The sequence below is a fragment of the Sturnus vulgaris genome, chromosome 1, assembly GCF_052056855.1.
Source record: "Sturnus vulgaris isolate bStuVul1 chromosome 1, bStuVul1.hap1, whole genome shotgun sequence".
NCBI classification, from domain to species: domain Eukaryota; kingdom Metazoa; phylum Chordata; class Aves; order Passeriformes; family Sturnidae; genus Sturnus; species Sturnus vulgaris.
The window spans coordinates 80,486,418-80,506,799 of NC_142243.1; the positions used below are offsets into that span (position 1 = coordinate 80,486,418).

The 20,382-nt window shown below is 35.4% G+C and overlaps 1 protein-coding gene across 8 annotated transcripts in view; it reads left to right on the plus strand.

Moving 5' to 3' along the window:
- Window positions 1-20,382, plus strand: part of CDH12 (cadherin 12) — a 534,486-nt gene that overhangs the window by 454,801 nt on the left and 59,303 nt on the right. For 7 of the 8 annotated variants that reach the window (XM_088170601.1, XM_088170597.1, XM_088170607.1 and 4 more), the window contains 2 exons: window positions 5,311-5,430; window positions 12,104-12,271. In XM_088170601.1, coding sequence (XP_088026727.1) covers window positions 5,311-5,430; window positions 12,104-12,271 — 288 coding nt within the window. The remainder of the gene's footprint in view (window positions 1-5,310; window positions 5,431-12,103; window positions 12,272-20,382) is intronic. The other variant, XM_088170617.1, reaches the window with a different exon arrangement.

Below are 20,382 nucleotides of genomic sequence, written 5' to 3' on the forward strand. Positions count from 1 at the left end.
AAAAGGGGGGGGGGAAAGAAAATATTTGCTTCACTGATTTCTAAGCTAAATAATCAGCTAAAACCCCCCAAAAACCCCCCACAGCAGGTTTCCTGTGTTTACCCTCATCGTCCATAAGGGAGACAGGGATGACCAGCAGGAAAAAAAAGCCAGCTTCCATACTCCCTGGATTGTTGCCAATATAAGTTAAATATTATTCTAGACATACTAGAAATATGCTTAATTATGCTCTAAATGCTGAGATTTGCAACAGCTGCTTTTAGCTACCAGCACAGCAAAACTATTATCAAAAGACTGCTGTTCTTCATCAATTACAAAAGGGAATGGCTGTATTGCTTTTGTAGCCATGGCTGTTTCTGACAGCTGAGAGAAATATATATGTTCAGGGTGATGTCTGGAATGCAAAACAGAAATAAAGTGTGCTTCCCTGATTGTGTCTAGTGTTCAAGATATTGATGGAGCCAGCAAGCTTGTATTATTATCAGGGCTGCACAGCCATGAATGCATAAACTGGAAACTGACTTTTCCAAGTAAAATATGTCTTTCTCACATTACTTTTGTGGGAGTCAGCTTCCAGAATAGATATTCAAAACTTATTATTGGTAATTTTTCTATAAAAGATAAGCCCCAAAAGGACAATGTCAGCATCTCTCTTTACAAATGCACATGTCTTTCGAGCACTGGAGTTTTGCTGAAACTACTAGTGGCAGGTCAAGGGAATATTTATTGAGGCACGGAATCGCCTGATCTGAATTGCAATGTAGTGCTGCAGTGAGCCATAAATTCACTTCTTTTTTCCTTAATCTTTAAAAAAAACCCAAAAAAACCAAAAAAAAACAAAACAAAAAAACCCCAACCAAACAGACAAACAAACAAACAAAACAACAACAACAAAAAAAACAAAACCAAAACAAAACAAAAAAAAAAACAACAAAACAAAACAAAAAACAAAAAAAAAAAAAAAAAAAAAAAACACAAAAAAAAAAAAAAAAAACAAACACACCACAACTATGAAATGCGTTGATTAGATTTTTACTTGAATTCTGATAAGAAGATGGATGCTGTTTGGGTTGCCATGGTGCTATTTTTGGAATTGCTTAGAAAGAATATTGCACAAAGTAGTTTCTATGCCAGCAGCTGTGCTCTTCCTTCCCCCTGCCCATAAAAAAAAAAAAAAATTCATAATCATCTAATTTCTTTCAAAAGTACTAAATCATGCATGTGGAAGAGGAGAGGTTGTGCAGCAAGATGATGACAGTTCTTCTGATTCTACAAAGAAATCATGTCTTTACTCACCATGAAGTAGATGAAACTACCTTCTGTAGTCCATTACAAAATGTAATTCCATGAAAATTCACATACTATGTCAAATACTCACTTCCTGCTAATGCAAGACAAAAAAATGGTGAACAAGAAAAATGGTAAAATCAGAGCCCTGAATTTCAAAGGAGAAGAGTTGAAGTAGTAATCCACTTCACAGGATCACCAAAGAAGTGATATCTTTGTTATTGTCAAAATTCAAAATGTGGCAGGATGAGGGTCTGAGTCTGACTGAATCTCTGATCTCTGTGGAGTGGAGAGATGCTCCAGCCAGAGCCTGTGGAACACCTGAAGTCCTGCTATCATTTCACTATCCCTTCCTTTCTTAATTAACCTTTAAAACTTAACTGCTCCCATCCAGGCTTCTCTTACCTCTTCAAAGCCTCAAAGCAGACCATCCTCTCATTTCGTGTGTAAAGCAATGCACTGCTACCACTCAACTGAATTTTGGCCTTTCTAACCAAACTTCATGGGATTTGCAGGCATAGTGTAAGCTGTTCTTAACAAAAAAGACATAACTTATCACTATCTCCTTTCTAGTTTATCTTTGCAATTCTATTGACTGCACTTTTTTTTTTTTTTGAGGAATCATGTCTAAATAAGTCTGCTTTATTATTCTCATAGCATTGAATCATCTCATTTTCCTTTACAATGAAATAACCGTTTTATCTAGATCCAGTTAGGTTTTTTGTATTCTTTGTCATGCTCTTCAGGTCAAGAAACTAAATATAAAAAAACTAATATTTCATGCTTTGTTACTTTGAAAGACAGCAGTATCTTCACAGAGAACAAGATATCCCACTCTATCTATATTTCGGTGAAGTTAAAATTTGTTTCCAGGTTGAAATAGAACAAAGGCTCAGTATTTTAGTCTTTTACAAGAAAAACCCCAACAAAACAGCAAAGATAATAAAGTAACTAAATATTCTGTTTCAGAGCTTGGGAGGGTCTAAATTTTAAAGTACTTTTTTAAACAAATTTTGACATTCATAAGCAATTAGAAAATCTCAAACTGGCTACTAGAATATTTTGAAATTTCTTTTTAGTACTCCTTGGATGGGAAGAGAATTCATCAATATTTCTCTTCTTTCAAAGATTCTTTTTATTTTTGGAAAATAGTATTTTTATCAATGAGAGGCTCTCAGAAAAAAATGGTAATTGTTCTGGAAGTCAAATCAATAGTTCATAAACATTTCTGTTATGATATAAACTGAGACATCCTACAGTTCCTTCCAGTTATTCTTATATAAACAACAAGATTTTCGTTAGTTCCCTTTCTGTCAGTTTTGCCAGCAAGTTATAGATCTTAGGCTCAATCCTGTTTGCACTTATTGATTAATCCCTTTTAGTTTTAGCTAGAGTAAAATTCAGGTGAGTGTGCTTGCTGTAATTTACAGTATGTTAGTCCTCAATACCACTTTTATTTTTTGAAAGAAAACATAATCTTTAAAATTCCACACCATTTCTTGAGCTGTGTGAATGTTTCAACATTATTTTTTTCTCTTTCTAAGACATAAATATCTAAAGCACATGATTCATTTTTTTTCTGCCTTTTATAATGCCTTACATCAAATGTGTGTTGCCTGCGCATAAAAAATTAAAATATATTTAGATGTTGACTATCATATAAAGTATTTCCAAAAAAAAAGGTATCTTTTTTTGTTCATTACTCCACGTAGTAATATAAGTATATATTTTAATTAAAATGTCATGAGCTATAATTAATGTCATCCTTCCTCACTACCTATGTGTATTAAAGATTTACAACTGTAGTGACCTGCATTATTGCCTGAAAAAATATAATTTGATGTTATAGTCTACTTTTAAAATACATTAATTTCATGTTTTGCGATAAAACAGAAGGCTTGTTAGATACAAAGAGCAATGCGTGATAATACTGAAAGGATGAAAAGCCAATTTCAGAAAACCCATTTAAGACATTAAGTATGCATTTAAATAAGTAAATGACTGGAAGCATATTAAAAAATACAAACCAACATGCCAGATCTCTCATAGCAATATAAGCTTTACATATTATCTGTTAGTTGAAAAAGATCTGACAAATGAGTTAATATAGTTGAAAGTGTTGTCAATGTGAAGTGGATTATTTTTCATATTCAATGCCAACTATTTATTAGACTTTGTATGTCTCCCTTAATAAAACTTAGTTTGTGAATCAACATTTCTTCCTCCTTTTGTGTAATAAACATGGACTACCTGGAGCATGTACTTAGGAATATTTACACTAATAATCAGTATGTGCTGGGATTATCAAGCACCTTGGTCAGTCACAGAATTTTCAGGCAGTTTCATGGCCAATGTCTGCTTCCTTCATGCTGCATATCACATTTTTGAGTGAGGAGTTATAGATATGGATTCAGCTGTGGTGTTTATTTTCATTCATTTTCATTTATTTTCTTTTATTATTTGCTAATATTTTCTTTCTTTTAGAAGTTGATTTTAATGGAACTTGCTGTTAGCTTAAGACCATGATGTACCCATTAACTGTAAAAAGTGATTTCTAACCAAATAACAGCTACATTTTTGTGTTTTCCTCAGGAGATAGAATATCTCTTGGAATAGCTTTTCATTCTCTATTGCTCAATATACTGTAACAGGAGAAGACTGATGCTGCCATCACTCTGCAAGTGTTTTTACAATGCTAGTACCAAACCTTTCAGCACCACTGTCAGTCCTCATATGACGAGATTACCTGGACCAGGCACTGAAAAAATTATCCTTCAAACAATTAACCTTTGCTGTTACCTTCCTGCCTAAGTCATAGGACCTTTCACATGGAACATCTCTCAGTGAAGTACTCCCAGAGCTAAACTTTGACAAGTCCATTAAGGTTCTTTTCCAATTCTTAATATTCTTTTAAACTTGTTGATTTTCATTGCAGAAAAATTGTCTTAAAGCTCTTGCATTATTCCATAGATATTCTTTCAAAAATGCCAAATGACTTCCAAATACACAATGCTGCTTAAAACAGGAATGGTGGAGATAACACACATCACTGTTATGTTTCTTGTGTAGGCAACCTTCACTCCAAATCAGCATTGCAAATTCCAACATTGAATTGCACAGAAGATCATAGGAAACAATTCTTCAAAGCTGATTGGAAAGCCTAACAATGTGGCAGTTTGTTTTGCTTATAGTTTGAAAACTATTTTAATTATGGGGCAGTGTAAAGTAAATAGATTAGCAACCAGCAAGAAGAATAAGACTTTAATGCAGACTGTTGCCATTTACAATGAGTTTTCTGCTTTCATGTGCATTTCTTTTGTTCCATTGGTCTGTTTTAAGTTGTAATGTAAAGAAAACTGCACAACGTCTGGTCTATAGCAATGGCTGAAAACAAAGTGACCAGGACTACTTCCTCTATAGTACTTCTATTTCTTACTGAGCTGTATTGGAAGGGCTAGGGTACTCAAGTCTGGATTTTGAAGACAATTACCTGAACTAAACACCTAATTTCATTCTACAGTAGGAATATGAAGTCCAACTTTAGGGGACTGCAGTGCAGTTCTTTAATGTACTTAGAGCTTGGTTCACTTCATTGTACTGAAGATTCAGGAACTGATTGACCAAACACTTGTTTTAAAGGCAACTCCCTATTTTACTTTCATAGTTATCTACTTTTTCACAAAGTTGTGGGGTATAAGCTTTTTTCAAAATTTAGTATTGAGTTTTCCCAAGCCTCCATCCTATATGTGCCATACAAAAAGTTTTTGCAAATAATGCATGCATCATACACTATTTGTAAGTATCTTCTGACAGTAGATACCTTTCCCTTTCTTCTCCTTTATGCCTCAGCTATTATCTAGGTGGTTGCTAGCATGGAGCTGAAGAATTAACAGTTTTGTTCTCACCTTTTTTCCAGTGGAACAAGAATTGCAAAAGAATCCACTAGCAACTGGACTAGTGTTTCTGAAATATCCCTGATCACTTCTCTTTGACAAAAATGTGATTACTTGTGTTTCTTTGCAGGAGCATACGTGCTTCAAGTAAAGGCGACAGATGCTGATGATCCCACTTATGGAAACAGTGCTAGAGTGGTTTACAGCATTCTTCAGGGGCAACCATATTTCTCCATTGATCCCAAGACAGGTAAATAGTTTACTAGCAACAGTGGAAGATTTACGCTTTGGTTTTTAGATTCATATAGTCAGTATCAATGAATAAATATGGACCTCGTTGATACGGCCAAAATCCAGGAGAGCAATTCTCTGCATGATTCAGTTTTGAGTATTGACTAGCTTTTTAAGAATTACAGTGTTTTGTAGAAACAAAAGAAACATGTTCCTCCAATCAGTCCTGGAATATTTAAAATATGTCTATATGGAATGATTATTTTCTCAATGTTTTACTATTTCCCTATAGATAAAACTTTATTCTGCATGTATCCTTTTTTTTTTTTCCCCTGATGATTGAGTTTTTTAACTTGGGTCTTCTCAGCATTTTTGCTTGCTGAACATACAGTCAGAAATTCTCCAGCAATTATTGCTTTGTTATATTGAACTAATTTGAGACTGTGGAACAGCTAATCATCTCCTTCCCTCCTCTTTTCCTGGGGCATATTATTTTTGTCTAGGGTTACTGGATTGTGTGAGTAGAAAAAGATATTATGTTTAAAGAGAGTGAAGTATTTGGGAGGTTGGTAGACATGTTAATTGGGTATCTTGTCCTATATTTCTAAATGTCATTCTTGATTCTATATTTAGCAATTTAGTTGAGGAAGTGATAACATACATGGTGAATTGACACACATTGTGGCATCCTGAGTGTGCTACAGGAAAGCTATCCATATGCTCCCTTCAGCAAATAGTTTCACATTCCAATGTAGCTGTACTTGAATGTCAGATTCAGGGCTTTAGCCCTGAATGTGGAGCATTGTAAGGCTGTGAACACACCATTTCCAATGTACACATTTCTTAGTGCCATGCTCCATTTAGCAGGAGATCTTACTGTAATTTGCAGTGAGCAATTCTACTTTTCAAACTGAAATAGAACTTCTTCAGGTGTCTGGGGAAAAATTATTTGCCTTTAATCTAATTTTTCATTTCAGTTTTGTGAAGAATGGGTATAAATTCAGTGGCAAGAAAATCTTTACTGGAGCCAAAACTGGAGTTTTAGTACAAGTTTTACAAGAAAAAGAGTAGTTAGTGGTACCTGGAAGAACTATTTTTCCCACGGCACTTTGAATGGCTGTGTCATATGTTCTCATCTGTTACTCATTAGTGAGTCAACCATAGGTGATAGCCTGCACCCTACTAGTCCTGGAACATCATATAAACCTGGCTATTACCTTAAATGAGTTATTCATGTGCTAAAAGAACAGACACAGCTGTAGAGGAAGATTGGTGAAACAGTAGGCCAGCATAGTTTAAAATCCTATACCAGAATAAAAAAAAAAATATATATATATTCATGCTTCTACAAGCATCAATAATATGTTGCAATGTATCTTACATTAGAAAGTTTACATTATGAAAATTACTCATGAGTCTAACACTGACTCTAGAAGTATGTGAATAACTCTGCACAGGATGGTGATCAATGATTTGTTCTAAAATACAGAAGTCTGGGGCAGTACTAAAGATCTGGTCCTTCTAATTCTTTATTTTATAACTGAGGAGTTTATACAGTAGTTTTTCACTGCAGAGTTTTGCTGCCAGAAATCTGTCCTGACTGCTTTTGACAGGAAAGGGGAAGAAAGCCATTTCAGTGCAATGACAAACTAGAACTGTCAGCAGATGAATAAGCATTTTTTGTGTTGTTGCTGTTGGCTTTTTTGACCATCTCTTGCATTCCAGAAACAATTTTGAGACATAATCTTGTAGTCATTTTAAGAACCCAAGAACATCTGTACTAAGTTTCTGCCCTGTATCGTCTTTCCAAAAGTGATGGCCTGCTTAGCTCTAGTGAGGGATGAAGAGTGTTTAGTGATGCACCTGGAATACTCTTTTTGTTTCCAAAGAACGTGTCTTTACAAAGTTCCTGGGTGGCTAGCAGGGTCAAGTAACTAAAATTCTAAAAGTATTTCTCCTCCACAACATTTCCACTTCCCAGTAGATTTGACTTGTCTGGAAGTACAGTTTCTGCATACTGACTAACTAGAAATTACAGAGAAAAAGTTTATTTGGGTAAGAACCAGCTCCTCATACGCTTTTTGGGTTTTTTTTGGTTTCTTTTTTTTTTTGAAAGAGGGGCATCTCTTAACTTGTTTCATACCTCACACATTGCATAAGAGCATAAGACAGTGAACAGTTAATTTCTATTTATGTTCTCTCTGGATCCACTCTTTTCTAGATTGAAGACTTCTTTAAACAGAAGCCATCCCATAACAATAACCATTCTTCTCCTCCTCAGGGTGAGAAATTGCACACAGTATTCAGGAAGACACCTGATATGGATGTATACAGCTGTTTAAAAGCACTTCTGTTCTCTATTCCTTCCCAAACAGTTCCAAATATTGTTTGTTTCTTTAGCTTCTACCGCACAGATGTTGATATGTTTGTGGAAATTTCTGTTACTAGTTCAAGATCCCATTGCAAAGTTGTAACTGTGAAACCACTGACTAAAACTTTGTGTGTGGAATAAGGATTGTGTTTGTCAAGCACACGACTTTATACATAGGCCTTCCTCAAATCACTCCTTATAAGTGTTACACATTTCCTCTGATATGAAACTCGTACACTTAATAGTTTTTATCCTCAATGGGTCTGAATGTCATAGCTGTCCCTTTTACTCCTTGTTTTTACAGACCTCCTAATCTTTTTCCATTTTTTTGTTGGATATAAGCAAGTGGAAGTGGGAGAGTTAGCTTTTATTGTTATTTCAGGGCAGTTAAATGCAATACAGTACCTTCTGGGGAGCAACTGTTTGAATGGCACATTCTAAGGCCTCAAATATTATATGTGGGGGCTATTTTTAAATGCTATAAGATTGCTCTTCTGATTTTAATGTGTGAGGATTTTTTAACATGAGAACTTCTCTTAAACCAGATAACCTCTCTTTTTTTTTGTTCTGTATTTTATCTTTTTAATGAAAATGTCCATTCCACCATTAAAATGTCCTTTCCACCCAATTTTCTGATATATTTATGAGGTCAATATTCTTATTTATGGCTAGACGTCACCAGGTTTTGTTAGACTTGGTATTCTAGTCCATCTTCTGACTTCAGTTTTATTATTGAAATCCAAATTGGTATCAGCAGGAGTATTGATGTTAATATATATGCAGGAGGTTTTTCTTGGAACCTGGGTTTTCTCTTCCACAAAAGTGAGTGATCTCCTGCTGAATTACGGGTCAATAACTTTGGAGAGCAAATCTTCTGGCCCAAGTCCCATACATACTATTTTCAGTTTTCAATGATCTCATGGAGACCATATTTTTCTACACATTTGATATTGATGACATCTGAAAAGACAGAAAAGAAACTCAAAGTTATTAGGTTCTGCAGTTGAACAATATGGTAAAATCTTAAGGTAAAAGGATTTACAAAAACTCAGAATACCATTACATGCACATAAGGCCTCTATATTTTAATTACCCTTTGATTTAAATCTAGATATTCTTTGTGATGCTGAAGTTAAAATACCAACATTTGGAGCCCTTTCCTTCCCATGGATTTTTACCTCTATGTTATTCTTCTATTTTGTTGTAAAATAACTCTAATTCACATTTTTCCTATCCATAGTAACTGATTTTGGAAGAAATAATATTTCTCAGTATTTTGTCTAAGCCTTTGAAACAGATTAGGCAGAAAAAAGAAAATCGCCCATGAATTCCTAGACTTTTTTTTTTTTTTCTTCTGAAGAGAAAGGGTTTTTTTCCAGAAAAATATATAGAATGACCTTACACTTCCAGACAGGAATAAACAATGGGTGATTTGGAACCTTACTACTGGAGTGATAGCCCATTCTTCATTTTCTGAAAAACCTCCTGGAACATTTCTGAGAAAGCCACTTAGTTGTACCCAGAACACCTATATCAACCAGATAAACTGCATTTTCTCTTCACAGCCCACTGTGTGCCCATGCTCTGTTGTTTTTTGGGGTTTTTTGTTTGTTTGTTTTTTTCTTTCTGTCATCTTTTTCTGTAATCTTTTTGAACTTCAGCAAAAGTTTTGATACCTTCTCTCACATAATCCTTCTGGACAAAACGTCCAGCACACAGCTGGACATCACATGATGAATGAGCAGTTGGCTCACGGTTTGGCACAGAGGGTTGTATGAAAGGGGTGACATCAGACTGGTCACTTGTCACTAGTGGGGTTCTGCAGGGATCCATCCTCAACACAGTGTTCTTCAACATCTTCATAAGTCCCTTGGACACAGGAACTGCAAGGATATGTAAGTTTGCTGATGACACTAAATTGGGAGGAGCTGTTGACTCCCGTGGGGGCAGGGAGGTCCTACAGATTTTTGACAAAATAGAGAGCTGGGCAATCAAAGAATATATGAAACTTAACAAAAGCAAGTACCAGATTCTGCAGTTGGAATGGGGCTACCCTGGTTGTACAGACAGACTGGGGAATAAGGGCTGGAAAGCAGCACTGTGGAAAGGAACCTGGACATCCTGGTCCATGGCAAGTTGACCATGAGCCAGCAGTGCCCTGGCAGCCAGGAGAGCCAACCCTGTCCTGGGGGCATCAGGCACAGCATCACCAGCCAGGCAAGGGAGGGGATTGTCCTGCTCTGCTCTGAGCTGGGGCAGCCTCACCTCCAGTGCTGGGGGCAGCTTTGGGTGCCACTATGTTAAAAAGAAATTGAGCTGTTAGAGAGCATCCAAAGGAAGGCCATGAGGATGGTGCAGGGCCTTGAGGAGCAGCTGAGGTTGCTTGATCTGTTCATCCTGGACAAGAGGAGACTGATGTGAAATCTCACATTGGTCTTCAATATCCTCATGAGGGGAAGAGGTGGGGCAGGTACTGATCTTTTCTCTCTTATGACCAGCGACAGGACTCGAGGAAATGTCATTAAGCTGAGTCAAGGGAGGTTTACGTTTGATATCAGAGAAAGGTTTTTCACCCAGAGGGGGTGTTGGGCACTGGAATAGGCTCCCAGGGCAGTGGTCACAAATCCAGCCTGACAGAGTTCAAGAAGCATTTGGACAAACACTCTCAGGCACATGGTGTGACTCTTGGTGTGTTCTGTGCAAAGACAGGAGTTACACTCAATGATCCTCATGGGTGGCTTCCAACTTAGCACATTCTGAACCTATAATTCTGTTATTTCATTTTGCTGGTATAACACAGGAGGTCTTTCCTTCCTACACGTCTTTTCTCCTTGGAATGAACATACCAAGGATATTGTAATATACCTATATATATAGTCTCCACAATGCCAAATTAAACATTAATTAAGATTAAGAGATTGAAGGGGAAACCTAGTAAAGTTCATCCTATTCTCAAAAATATTCTTTTTTCTAAATCTCATGAATAGGAACAAATTTTTTGCAGTTTTATAATTCAAGATTTCTGTTTGGAGCAAACTGCATGCAGTACATGCCATCCTGAGGCAGGAAAATAGTGATTCCTAATAAAGTTGTCATTATTACCATATTATATGTGGCAAGAAATTGTTATAGAGTTCAATTCAATGGGAATTTTTAATAGGTTCCAGAAATAGCAGATTTAGGTCAAAGTTATCTCTAGACTCTGGAAAATATTATAAGTTCCTATTGTAGCTTGTTAGGACAGCAGTGGCTAGTTGCTATAAAGATGAGTGGTCTTTAAAGTGTGCTTCTTGCTATTCCAGGCCATTTAAACACCATGTAAAAAACCTGCTTTTAACATAAACTGTTTAATACTAGAAATAAACCAACAATAACTAGGGAAATCATACTTCCAGTTGGTTTATTGTTCAGTTTTGCATGTTATCTGCACCAGTGTGCCCCTGGACATTTTCTGATAACTGATGTTGAATAAATCACATTTTGCAATGCTATTGACATTTGTAAAATTTTGACAAAGACATGTATTTTCTCCTACATATTTGATTTCAAGAAAAGCCTTTAGTACCCCCAATCTTTTAGCTTTATACAACTTCATCAGCTAATTTGTGTGTTCATTAGTACCTCTCCCTTTCTTTCCCCCTCTTTCTCTCTCCAAGTCTTCCTTTTCTTCTATATGTTCTTAGCATATCAGAAGGGAAATCATGGCATGTCAGCTTAGATAGCAGCTCTCCAAAATCACTAAAGACTAAAAGCCATGTCTTACTGTGATATTTAAATTACGTCTTTTAAAGGAAGTTGCTGAAATTTTCACTGCATGTTTGTGCTATATCAAGAAAAAACTTCTCTAGGAAAGGAAGAGTCTTCAAATAAAGACCTCCTTTTGTACATAGGAACATTGTCTTAGCCTACAGTAATGAATTCATTGTCAAGTGAATGGTTAGAAACAACTGAAGTTGCAGGCTGTGCAATGCAATGCCACCTCTATCTACATTGCCTTACTCTGTACAAGGCAGTATTCCTCACCACTGATGTGGCAAACCTATGATCACAGCATTCACATCCCTAGTGAAAAGCCATCATTCTCTTTCATCCATTCATGTCCTGATTGAAAAGACAAAACAGTCTTTTTGAGTGGTTGAAAAGTTGACAAATACACATTTGAAAAGCCTGAGTGATTTGCATGTTTTTGTGTGACCTCCTCTCATCAACCCATTCAGAAGGATTCTATTCCTGGTTCAAGAGATCCAGTATTGATTTTTAAGAGTAGACAATCACAGACCTTTGTTTATTTGCTCCTTTTCTTTCCTGTTTGTTCTCATAGGTGTAATAAGAACAGCTTTGCCAAATATGGACAGAGAAGTGAAAGAACAATATCAAGTTCTAATCCAAGCCAAGGACATGGGAGGACAGCTGGGAGGACTAGCTGGTACCACCACTGTGAACATTACTCTCACGGATGTCAACGACAACCCACCCAGGTTTCCTAAGAGTATGTAGTATTCCAAAGCACTGATTTTCAAATAAGCATGACTAAAAGTATTAATGTGGAAAAGTCCTGTAGATAAGAAACTGAAATCCTGGAAAAATAACATTTTATGATGAAAAAAATGAGGTGTCTTGGTTTTTTTTGGTTTTTTTTTTTTGTTTGTTTGTTTGGTTTTTTTTTTGTTTTTGTTTTGTTTTGTTTTTGTTTTTTGGGTTTTTTTGTTTGTTTGGTTTGGTTTGGTTTGGTTTTTTTTAATAATATAGAGCTCAATTTGAAAGTATGAATGAACCTCTTCAAATTTCAAAAAGTTATAACCTCAGACTTCCAGATACCAAAGGCAGAGCTAGCTCATGTTAAAAGTTACTGTTATGATATTCAGGAACAGATTTTTATATGTCTTGGCCCAGAAGATTATAGCTGTCCCTTAAAACACTTACAGCCTCAAAACAGTGATCATTCACTGATAATTTATTATGTTTCACATCAGTTAGTTTAAATTAAGCTTTTCAGAAGTATGCTAATTTAAAGAGTTTCATAGTCTGTATGTGATTAAGAGGATTGTCACTTACTTGTCTCCATAAATTCACTGAAATTTTCTATATTCTGTACCTTCAAAATGCAGAAACTAATCAAGCATAAATCTTGATAACTATGCAAAAATAATTAGCTGCTAAAAATCTTTAGTAGAGCAAATTTGTATTAGAATATATTGCATAAATCTGCAGTAAGATCACAGCAGCTTTTTACTTTCTATCTCTTCCTTGCCCATGAATTGAAATCCCACTACATGTATTATGAATACTCTGTAGGTACAAAACCACATCTGTGACTGTGAAGTTTTCTCTCATATAAAAATTCTTCTTTTACTCAATCTGAAAAGGGCTTGTGCTTTTGCAGGCATGTAAGAAAGATCATGTTATGAGAAGGATCCATTTGGTCCTTCCATTTCTTACCCTCATGTCTAGATGTTATCCATAAAACAGACCAAGCAATACTTCATAAAACTTCCTTACTTTCTAATTATATTTAGTTCTAAAGGTGTCTTTGTATTTAACAACTCTCAATGTATTTTTCTTGCTGCAAATTGTCCCATTGCTCTGAAACTTACACTAAATTTCAGAGTCTACATCCTCTGTCAGAGGTACACAGACTAATCATATATCCTACAACAAACAGCTTCCCCTCACTTGTTTTGAGTTCATCTTTACATATCTGCCTGCATGTTAGTCTCTTCAAAGAATTCAGAAAGCACTGCAAAATATCAGCTTTATTTAGAGAAGCTGTGTTGATTTCTCTTTTTTCAGTATGGGAAATTCTCTCTGAGTTGAGCAAATCTGCTCCTACTGTTTTGCCTGTACATGTCAGTCATATCCATCCTTAGCTCCCCTGGACTCCCTGGAGAACTTTTGGGGGAAAAAACATCAGTGTTATATTATACCTCCAAGCCTTCTTGTGCCACAGTGGTTTGAAGCAAAATATTGCACATCATAATAGTTCCCTTATTTCATTCTTCAGGCTCTTGGGCATGTAACAGCTAATCCAAATGATTTGTTACTGTTGTGTCTGTTTGTTCCACAACTGCTTCTATAGCTAATTTAACCTTCTCCTGAGTCCCCTATAAAGTTCTAGCATAGAAAAAAATCTCCAATGTTTCTGTACTAAAAATAAAGAAAAAAAAAGAAAAAAAGGAATAAGTTTTACATTTGTGATCTTATCTTCTCTGAGCACTTCTGTATCTCAGTTTTGGGCTGGCTTTACACAGTTCCTCTCAGGCTTTGGCCTCCAGATGTCTTAAAAGACAATTATTATTAGCTTGTTTGGAGAGATTTATTCAAACTCATTTCTTGTCTCCTTTACTATGGTTTTATAGATAAAGCAGGTTTTATGGTTCTTTCTATTGTCCTCTCTGAGACACAACTTCATTTTTTTGAAATATGTGCTCTTGCTTTTATTAGCTATGTTGTTTGCCCTTACAGATTTGCCTTTTAATGGATAGGTGCATTTGCTGTGGGTCTTCTAAATGATATCCCTAGATAGTATCCACACCACCCATAGTGATTTAACAGTCTCAGCTATCTCATTCAGAATTTCTATAGTAATATGCCTCAGTTTTATTTGTTTCCACCTTCTTCTCATTTTTCATTTAACTGAATGCAACCATCTTGTAATTCTGGTTTTTATGGCTCCTGCACAAATGTTACATTTAAACTAATTATAGTTGTTTCAAAATTTAAATTAACTAGGAAACTTTTCCAGAATAGCTGTTAATACTGTCCTCTTTTTAAAGTCTTAGTTGACAAAGATGCCTTTCACAACCATCATTATTCTTCCACTGCTAAAGTCTTCTGTGACTATCCTGCATGTTTTGCTCCTTGATATCATGCTGCCTGACTGATTTTCTTCTTTCCCACAGATATTGAACATGGGTATAATGCTGATATTCTTTTTTAACATTAGTCATTAAAGTTACCTATACTAGTTCCCATTTTAACCCTTGGCTTTATATTATGGCTTTCTTTCTTCTCTTTACTGGTCCCTAGTTTGATCCCGCATGAGCTACCACTTCTGCATTTCCTACTGGGCTATCATCTTTTGTAGCATTCTCCATTTAAGAATGCAGAATTCTCATCACTGCACCCTTTGTCTGAACTGCAAACCTTTGCAATTTTTTTCTAATTTTGTGCTTTCCAACACCTGAAAATTCTCCTGAACTTTTCACTAGGTATCACAATAGTCAGAGAAAAGTTTTTAAACCTATTTTTCTCATGGCCAAAATGAATTTTGCAATTTTTCTTATTCTTTAAAAAGTGCTCCAACATTCCAATAATGTGAGTCACTTCTCCTCACCGCTTTTTCTCAGCCAGGCATTTAAAGCATTGCCTTTCAATCTTTTTCTCCTGACTGTACATGGTGAGAATAGTTCAAACTATGCTACTACGAATGTCCTTATCTTCAGGTTTAATTTGCTAGCCTAAATTTCAATCCTAAGACTTCTTTATTTTGTCAGACCTTACATGGTATCCCCTTTAGTTTCATGACATGCTGTCAAAGCACTTGTGGGATCATCCAAACCTGATCAATGAGAAAATTATCCCAGAGAGCCTCTTTGTACCATCATTCCTACTGTCTTCATCCTCAGTGCTTGTTAAACTGCCCACAATTGCAGTCTTCTCCTTCCTTTCAGCTGGAACATTTGCTGTTGAAAGGGTACCATGGGTGCAACAGGAAATAATGTAACTGCCTAGAGACTGAAAACTCAGTACATTGGCAAGCTTCATGTGCCCAGTGCTCACTCCCATTCTGGTTTTCAACTGTATATTTTACTTCCTTTTTTAGGGGTCTTAGTATTTTATATCTTATTACATGCTTTCATCTACTCTGGTGGTGCAAAAAATGCACAAGTTTTACATAATGTCAGATGGTTTTCATGACACAGAGAAAAAATAGAATATATCCTCTTTGAAGAACATAGCCTCCAGGTCTCATTTAATGCACGAATTGCAGTTAAGACATCTTTGCCCAATTGTTGCTATGAAGAAGAAAAAAAATCACACACAAGAGACCAAGCTTGTCCTGTACTTTGCATGTTAGTGAGGTTGAAAACCTTTTCTTTCTATTATATCAAATGTCACAAAGGACAAATTACAGCAGCGACTCTCAACAAAACAGAAGAGAATAAGATTGGAGATTTGTGTTGATATTGAAAATAACAAACACTTAACATGGCTTACAAGCGAAAATGTCAGTGTGGGGACTCCAGTGTATTGGTATAGCTTTTTTTTTTTTTGCGTATGTTACAGGAGACAGTCTCAATCAATGGGGATTTACTTAGCCAGCCCTGTTTGGTTAAGCAGTATATGAGATGATGTGCAGTGTGCCTGAAATTCACAGACACACAAGGCTAATTGCATCTAAACAAAATAACTATGTGAGAAAAAATTGAGTATGAATTATATTTTGAACACAGCAACTGTATTTTCCTTTTTTTTCTCTTGAAAGCATTGAAATTATTCAGAGTAATTAACTGTCTGGAAATGGAGTTTGCCATTTGCTTGACTACCATAACTAAAAGGATACTTGTGCAGAATTTTAGTTTACGTGAAAAAATAAGTCTTTAAAATCCAATCTGTGTGGGTGCCAAATTCAGGCCTGGCAAGAGGTCAGGACCCCGAGGTGCTGCTGGGATTGAGATCTCCAGTATCCCATTGCTCCTCATTGGTCAACAAATCCAGGAAGTGTAGACTGAAAAAAAGGACTAAAGGTTCTTTAACACAAACTGCTGCAGGGTTAAGATTTTTATGTCACATAATCAGGACCATAGTTTTGCAATGGACTTATGCCAAAGAACTTATGCTATAGATCACCTAATCAAATAAGGCAATATTAAATTTCACAAGATAAAGTTTAAATTTATTTTCTGAACTTAGTAAAGCTGGAGAAAAAAAGGGTTTTCAAAGCAGAAGTAGGAGGATATATATTATTAATATTTGGAAGGACCTACATTGATAAATAATACATTACAAGCTTGCAAAAAAAAGGTATCACGAAACACCTTCATCTCATTGAGGGTCCTTTAAGGAGACAGGCAGGTTTGGATGGGTTATCAGCATTCAGTGATGAAAAACCACTGACTATCCTGCTGAACATGGAATTTTTTATTTAGAAACTGTGCTTTTGAACGTATTCAGTGGGGAACTCCCACCTTGCATGTCTCCTAGTAATGAGCAGTGTAACAGAGAGGAAACCTCTAAACACATATTTCTGTCAGAGTTGTTTGACCTGCAGGTATCTATTGGCCCACATTTCAGAAAACTGACACTTCAGTAAACGGATATTTTCTTTAAAAGTTGTAGGAAAAAATTAACCTGAATAATTTTATAATAACAATTTATTTCCAGAAGTGTTTTCTGTCTTCCCTGGCTCTTCTTTAGTACAGCAGATTTCTGCATTGTTGTGCATGTTTCATTGTTAAAGATAGAATTTTTTTGTAAATATTAAAAAAAATATTTCATACCAAAATTTGATTTTTACCAAACCAAGAGGAAAAAAAAAATAAAAAAAGTAAAACAAAGACTGAAAAAGTAACTTTTCCTATCATAACAGCAATGTTCAAGCAATTGAATAAAAATTTGGTATAACACAACAGTGCCTTTGAGTAGAGAAGAGTGGTCAAAAGCTGTGCACATGTATGTATGAATCCTGGTCCAGAAGGGGACTGATGGCCTTTCTCTCTCAGCTACTTTTATGCATGACAGCTGGCTAAGTAAAAAGATATTTCAGCACATCATTCCTGAAAGCTAATGGGCTAACCCATAACTCATCAAGCAGTGGACCAGTCTGAGCAAGCTGCCAGGACTGCAATGGCTTGTGTCCAATTCTTAAAATATGCTTCAAGAAGGAATGGATGGGTTATATTTACTTCAACATTTAAATGACAAAAACTGTATAATTAGTTGGTATAAATTATGCTTTATGGAATCAAACCAATTAAGTGAAGTGGTGGATTCATATTTTGTAAGTTTATTATGCTTCAGTTTCCCAGTCTCTTTCTTTTGTTCACTGCTGACAGAGTGAGTGTGAAAGCAATTTAGAGAAATAAACTCTTATATGTTGAGCAATAAAAGCACATGTGAATCATTTTAGTCAAAGGGATAGTATGTCATTTTATTTTAATATGACATAGATATGCTTTTAGAGAATATGGCCCTGACATAGAAGAAATCCAATTGAATTTTCAAATTTATACTGTTGTTATTTTGATATCAGCAAATAAAAGACCATTTCAAGTGTCTTATGAAGTCAGCAATAACTTTGGTTTCTTTTTAAGGTGTGTATTTTTTTCGGTGACACCTCCTGAATTTGCTTTTTTGAACTCAAAATAACTATTCGGATAAAGCTATATTTTATCACATCACTTCCAGCTAACAGAAGTAAATTTTGTGAGAACATGATTAAAAGATTTTTTTAATAACAGAGATTTTAATTAAGGTTTGAACTCAGTACTTGAATTTTGTCTAGCTTTAAAAATGTCTTAGCTTTAAAAAAAAAATACATCTCTGATGGCCAGAAACCATTATCACAGGGCTGCTTTGCAACCACATTTAAAATATTCAGACAGCTGTAGAGCAAGGCCTAGATATCACAAGGGCCAATTTTTTTTTGCTGTCATTGGTCTTTCCAAAAGTATCTCAGTGAAATCTATCAAGATAGTTTGCATAAAAGAGCATGGCAAATTTCCAGAAATGCTAACATGTTTGGAAACAGACACTCAACTATTCATCTTTTTGGTAGTGACACCTTAAATAAAACAAGGTTGAAGGATCATTCTTATGACCTTGCACATCAGTCCATACTGTAGGAGTTTGCAGGTAATTGGATTTGGATTTCACCAGTGGCCAGTACAGTGCATTCCACAGAATGTATTAAATCCTCTACTGGGAACATTAGAGGAAACAGTAATCTTAGAGAGAAAAGTTCATAAAATAGACAATTCAGAAACAAACAGGAAAACATCTTTCATTTATGCAATTTCAGGAATTTCAGTGTAAGTGAAAAATACTTATGAAAACACAAACTAGCCCTTTATTCACTTAGTTATATAACCTTGGCATGGCACTTGAATGATCTACTTACTGGATGATCTATTATATAGACATATTATGTATTATATATTAGGAATAGGCTTTGCATATTATTATGTTTTAGATTGCATTTATTTTCTGTGATTATTTATTGTTTTGCAGCTTATTTTAATATGTGTACTGTCAAGTATGACAGTCTGTAGAAGTATTCAAAAAGAAAGAACAACTAAGTGCTGAACCAGGAATAGCCTGCCTATATATATTTATGCATACACACTTTGTACATTGAAAATTCTTATCATCGTTACTTATTTATATATTATTGGAAGCTTGGTACATCACAGAAACTGCACATGCATTAATTATCCTAAGTTTTACTACATTAAAGCTGGTCAGTTTTTAACTCAGTAAATTAAATGTGGTTGATTCTATTCAAGTGGCTTTGAACAAGTCTAGCTCAGATTATATTGAAAAATTGGTTCAGAAGCAGAATGCAAACAAGAGGTTTTCTGGTCCACAAGAGATAGAAAGGAAAATATTTTAATCCATTGCTTTGGATAAGTGGGTTATGAGAGACAATAGTATCTACTTTTAAAGATTTCAAAAGAATGCAACACAGATCCCATCCAGTAGTGCACTAGAAATCTACAAAAAAAGATCGTATGAATAATAAATTATTCTGTTCACTAATCTAAAAAATTTAAATCATGAAGGCAGAGATTTGATTTAAAAATAAGTGAGGAAGATTTATTCCCTCCTTATTTGGACAATTTAGAATCAGAAAGCTTACTTGCTTTTCTTTAGTTAGAGAACTAACTCAGGATTAAGGTTCAGATCTGCCTAATTAAGCATTTTAACAAGTCTGAACGAATTTCTGGGAAGTTGTTCTACTCCTTGTAATTTAGATATGGAAGTACAACTTCCCTCGGTACTTCTGTTAAAAGTTGTGCTTTATATACAGCACTTGCATCTTTGTTGGCCCTCAGAATGAAAATTAGTTCATCTTTCATTGATTAAAGAATTTGCCTGGCAGACAAGATGCCCTAATTCAGTTCCAGCGACTAATTACTTATGTTATACCAATTGGGAGATACCTGCACAGGACAGGTGGACAGATTCATTTCAGAGTAGCCTGCAGGCAGAGATTAGTTGTGAGACTGAGCCAGAACTTGCTTTGAATCAGAAAAGGAGGGAAGGTAAAATCCTGATTTTCTCCATCTTTAGTTTTCTAATATCTATGCCATAAGACATACAAGGAAAAAAGCACCAGCTTGGTCTTGCTAACCGATCTTATATTGTTTAATGTCAGAAAATCTTATGCGAGTCTGATTTTAATTTACCTGTGAGTTTTGAGTAAATTAAAACTTCATTTTTGAGTTAAGCATATACTTTAACCAACCATTTCAAACAGTGATGGAAGATAGGAGTGCAAAGGTCCCAGAAATGGGCTCATACAGTTGCAAGCCAATCACAAAAACAACACCTATTTTGGATTGCAATGCCTTTGACTCACTACTGCTTTAGCATCAGTAA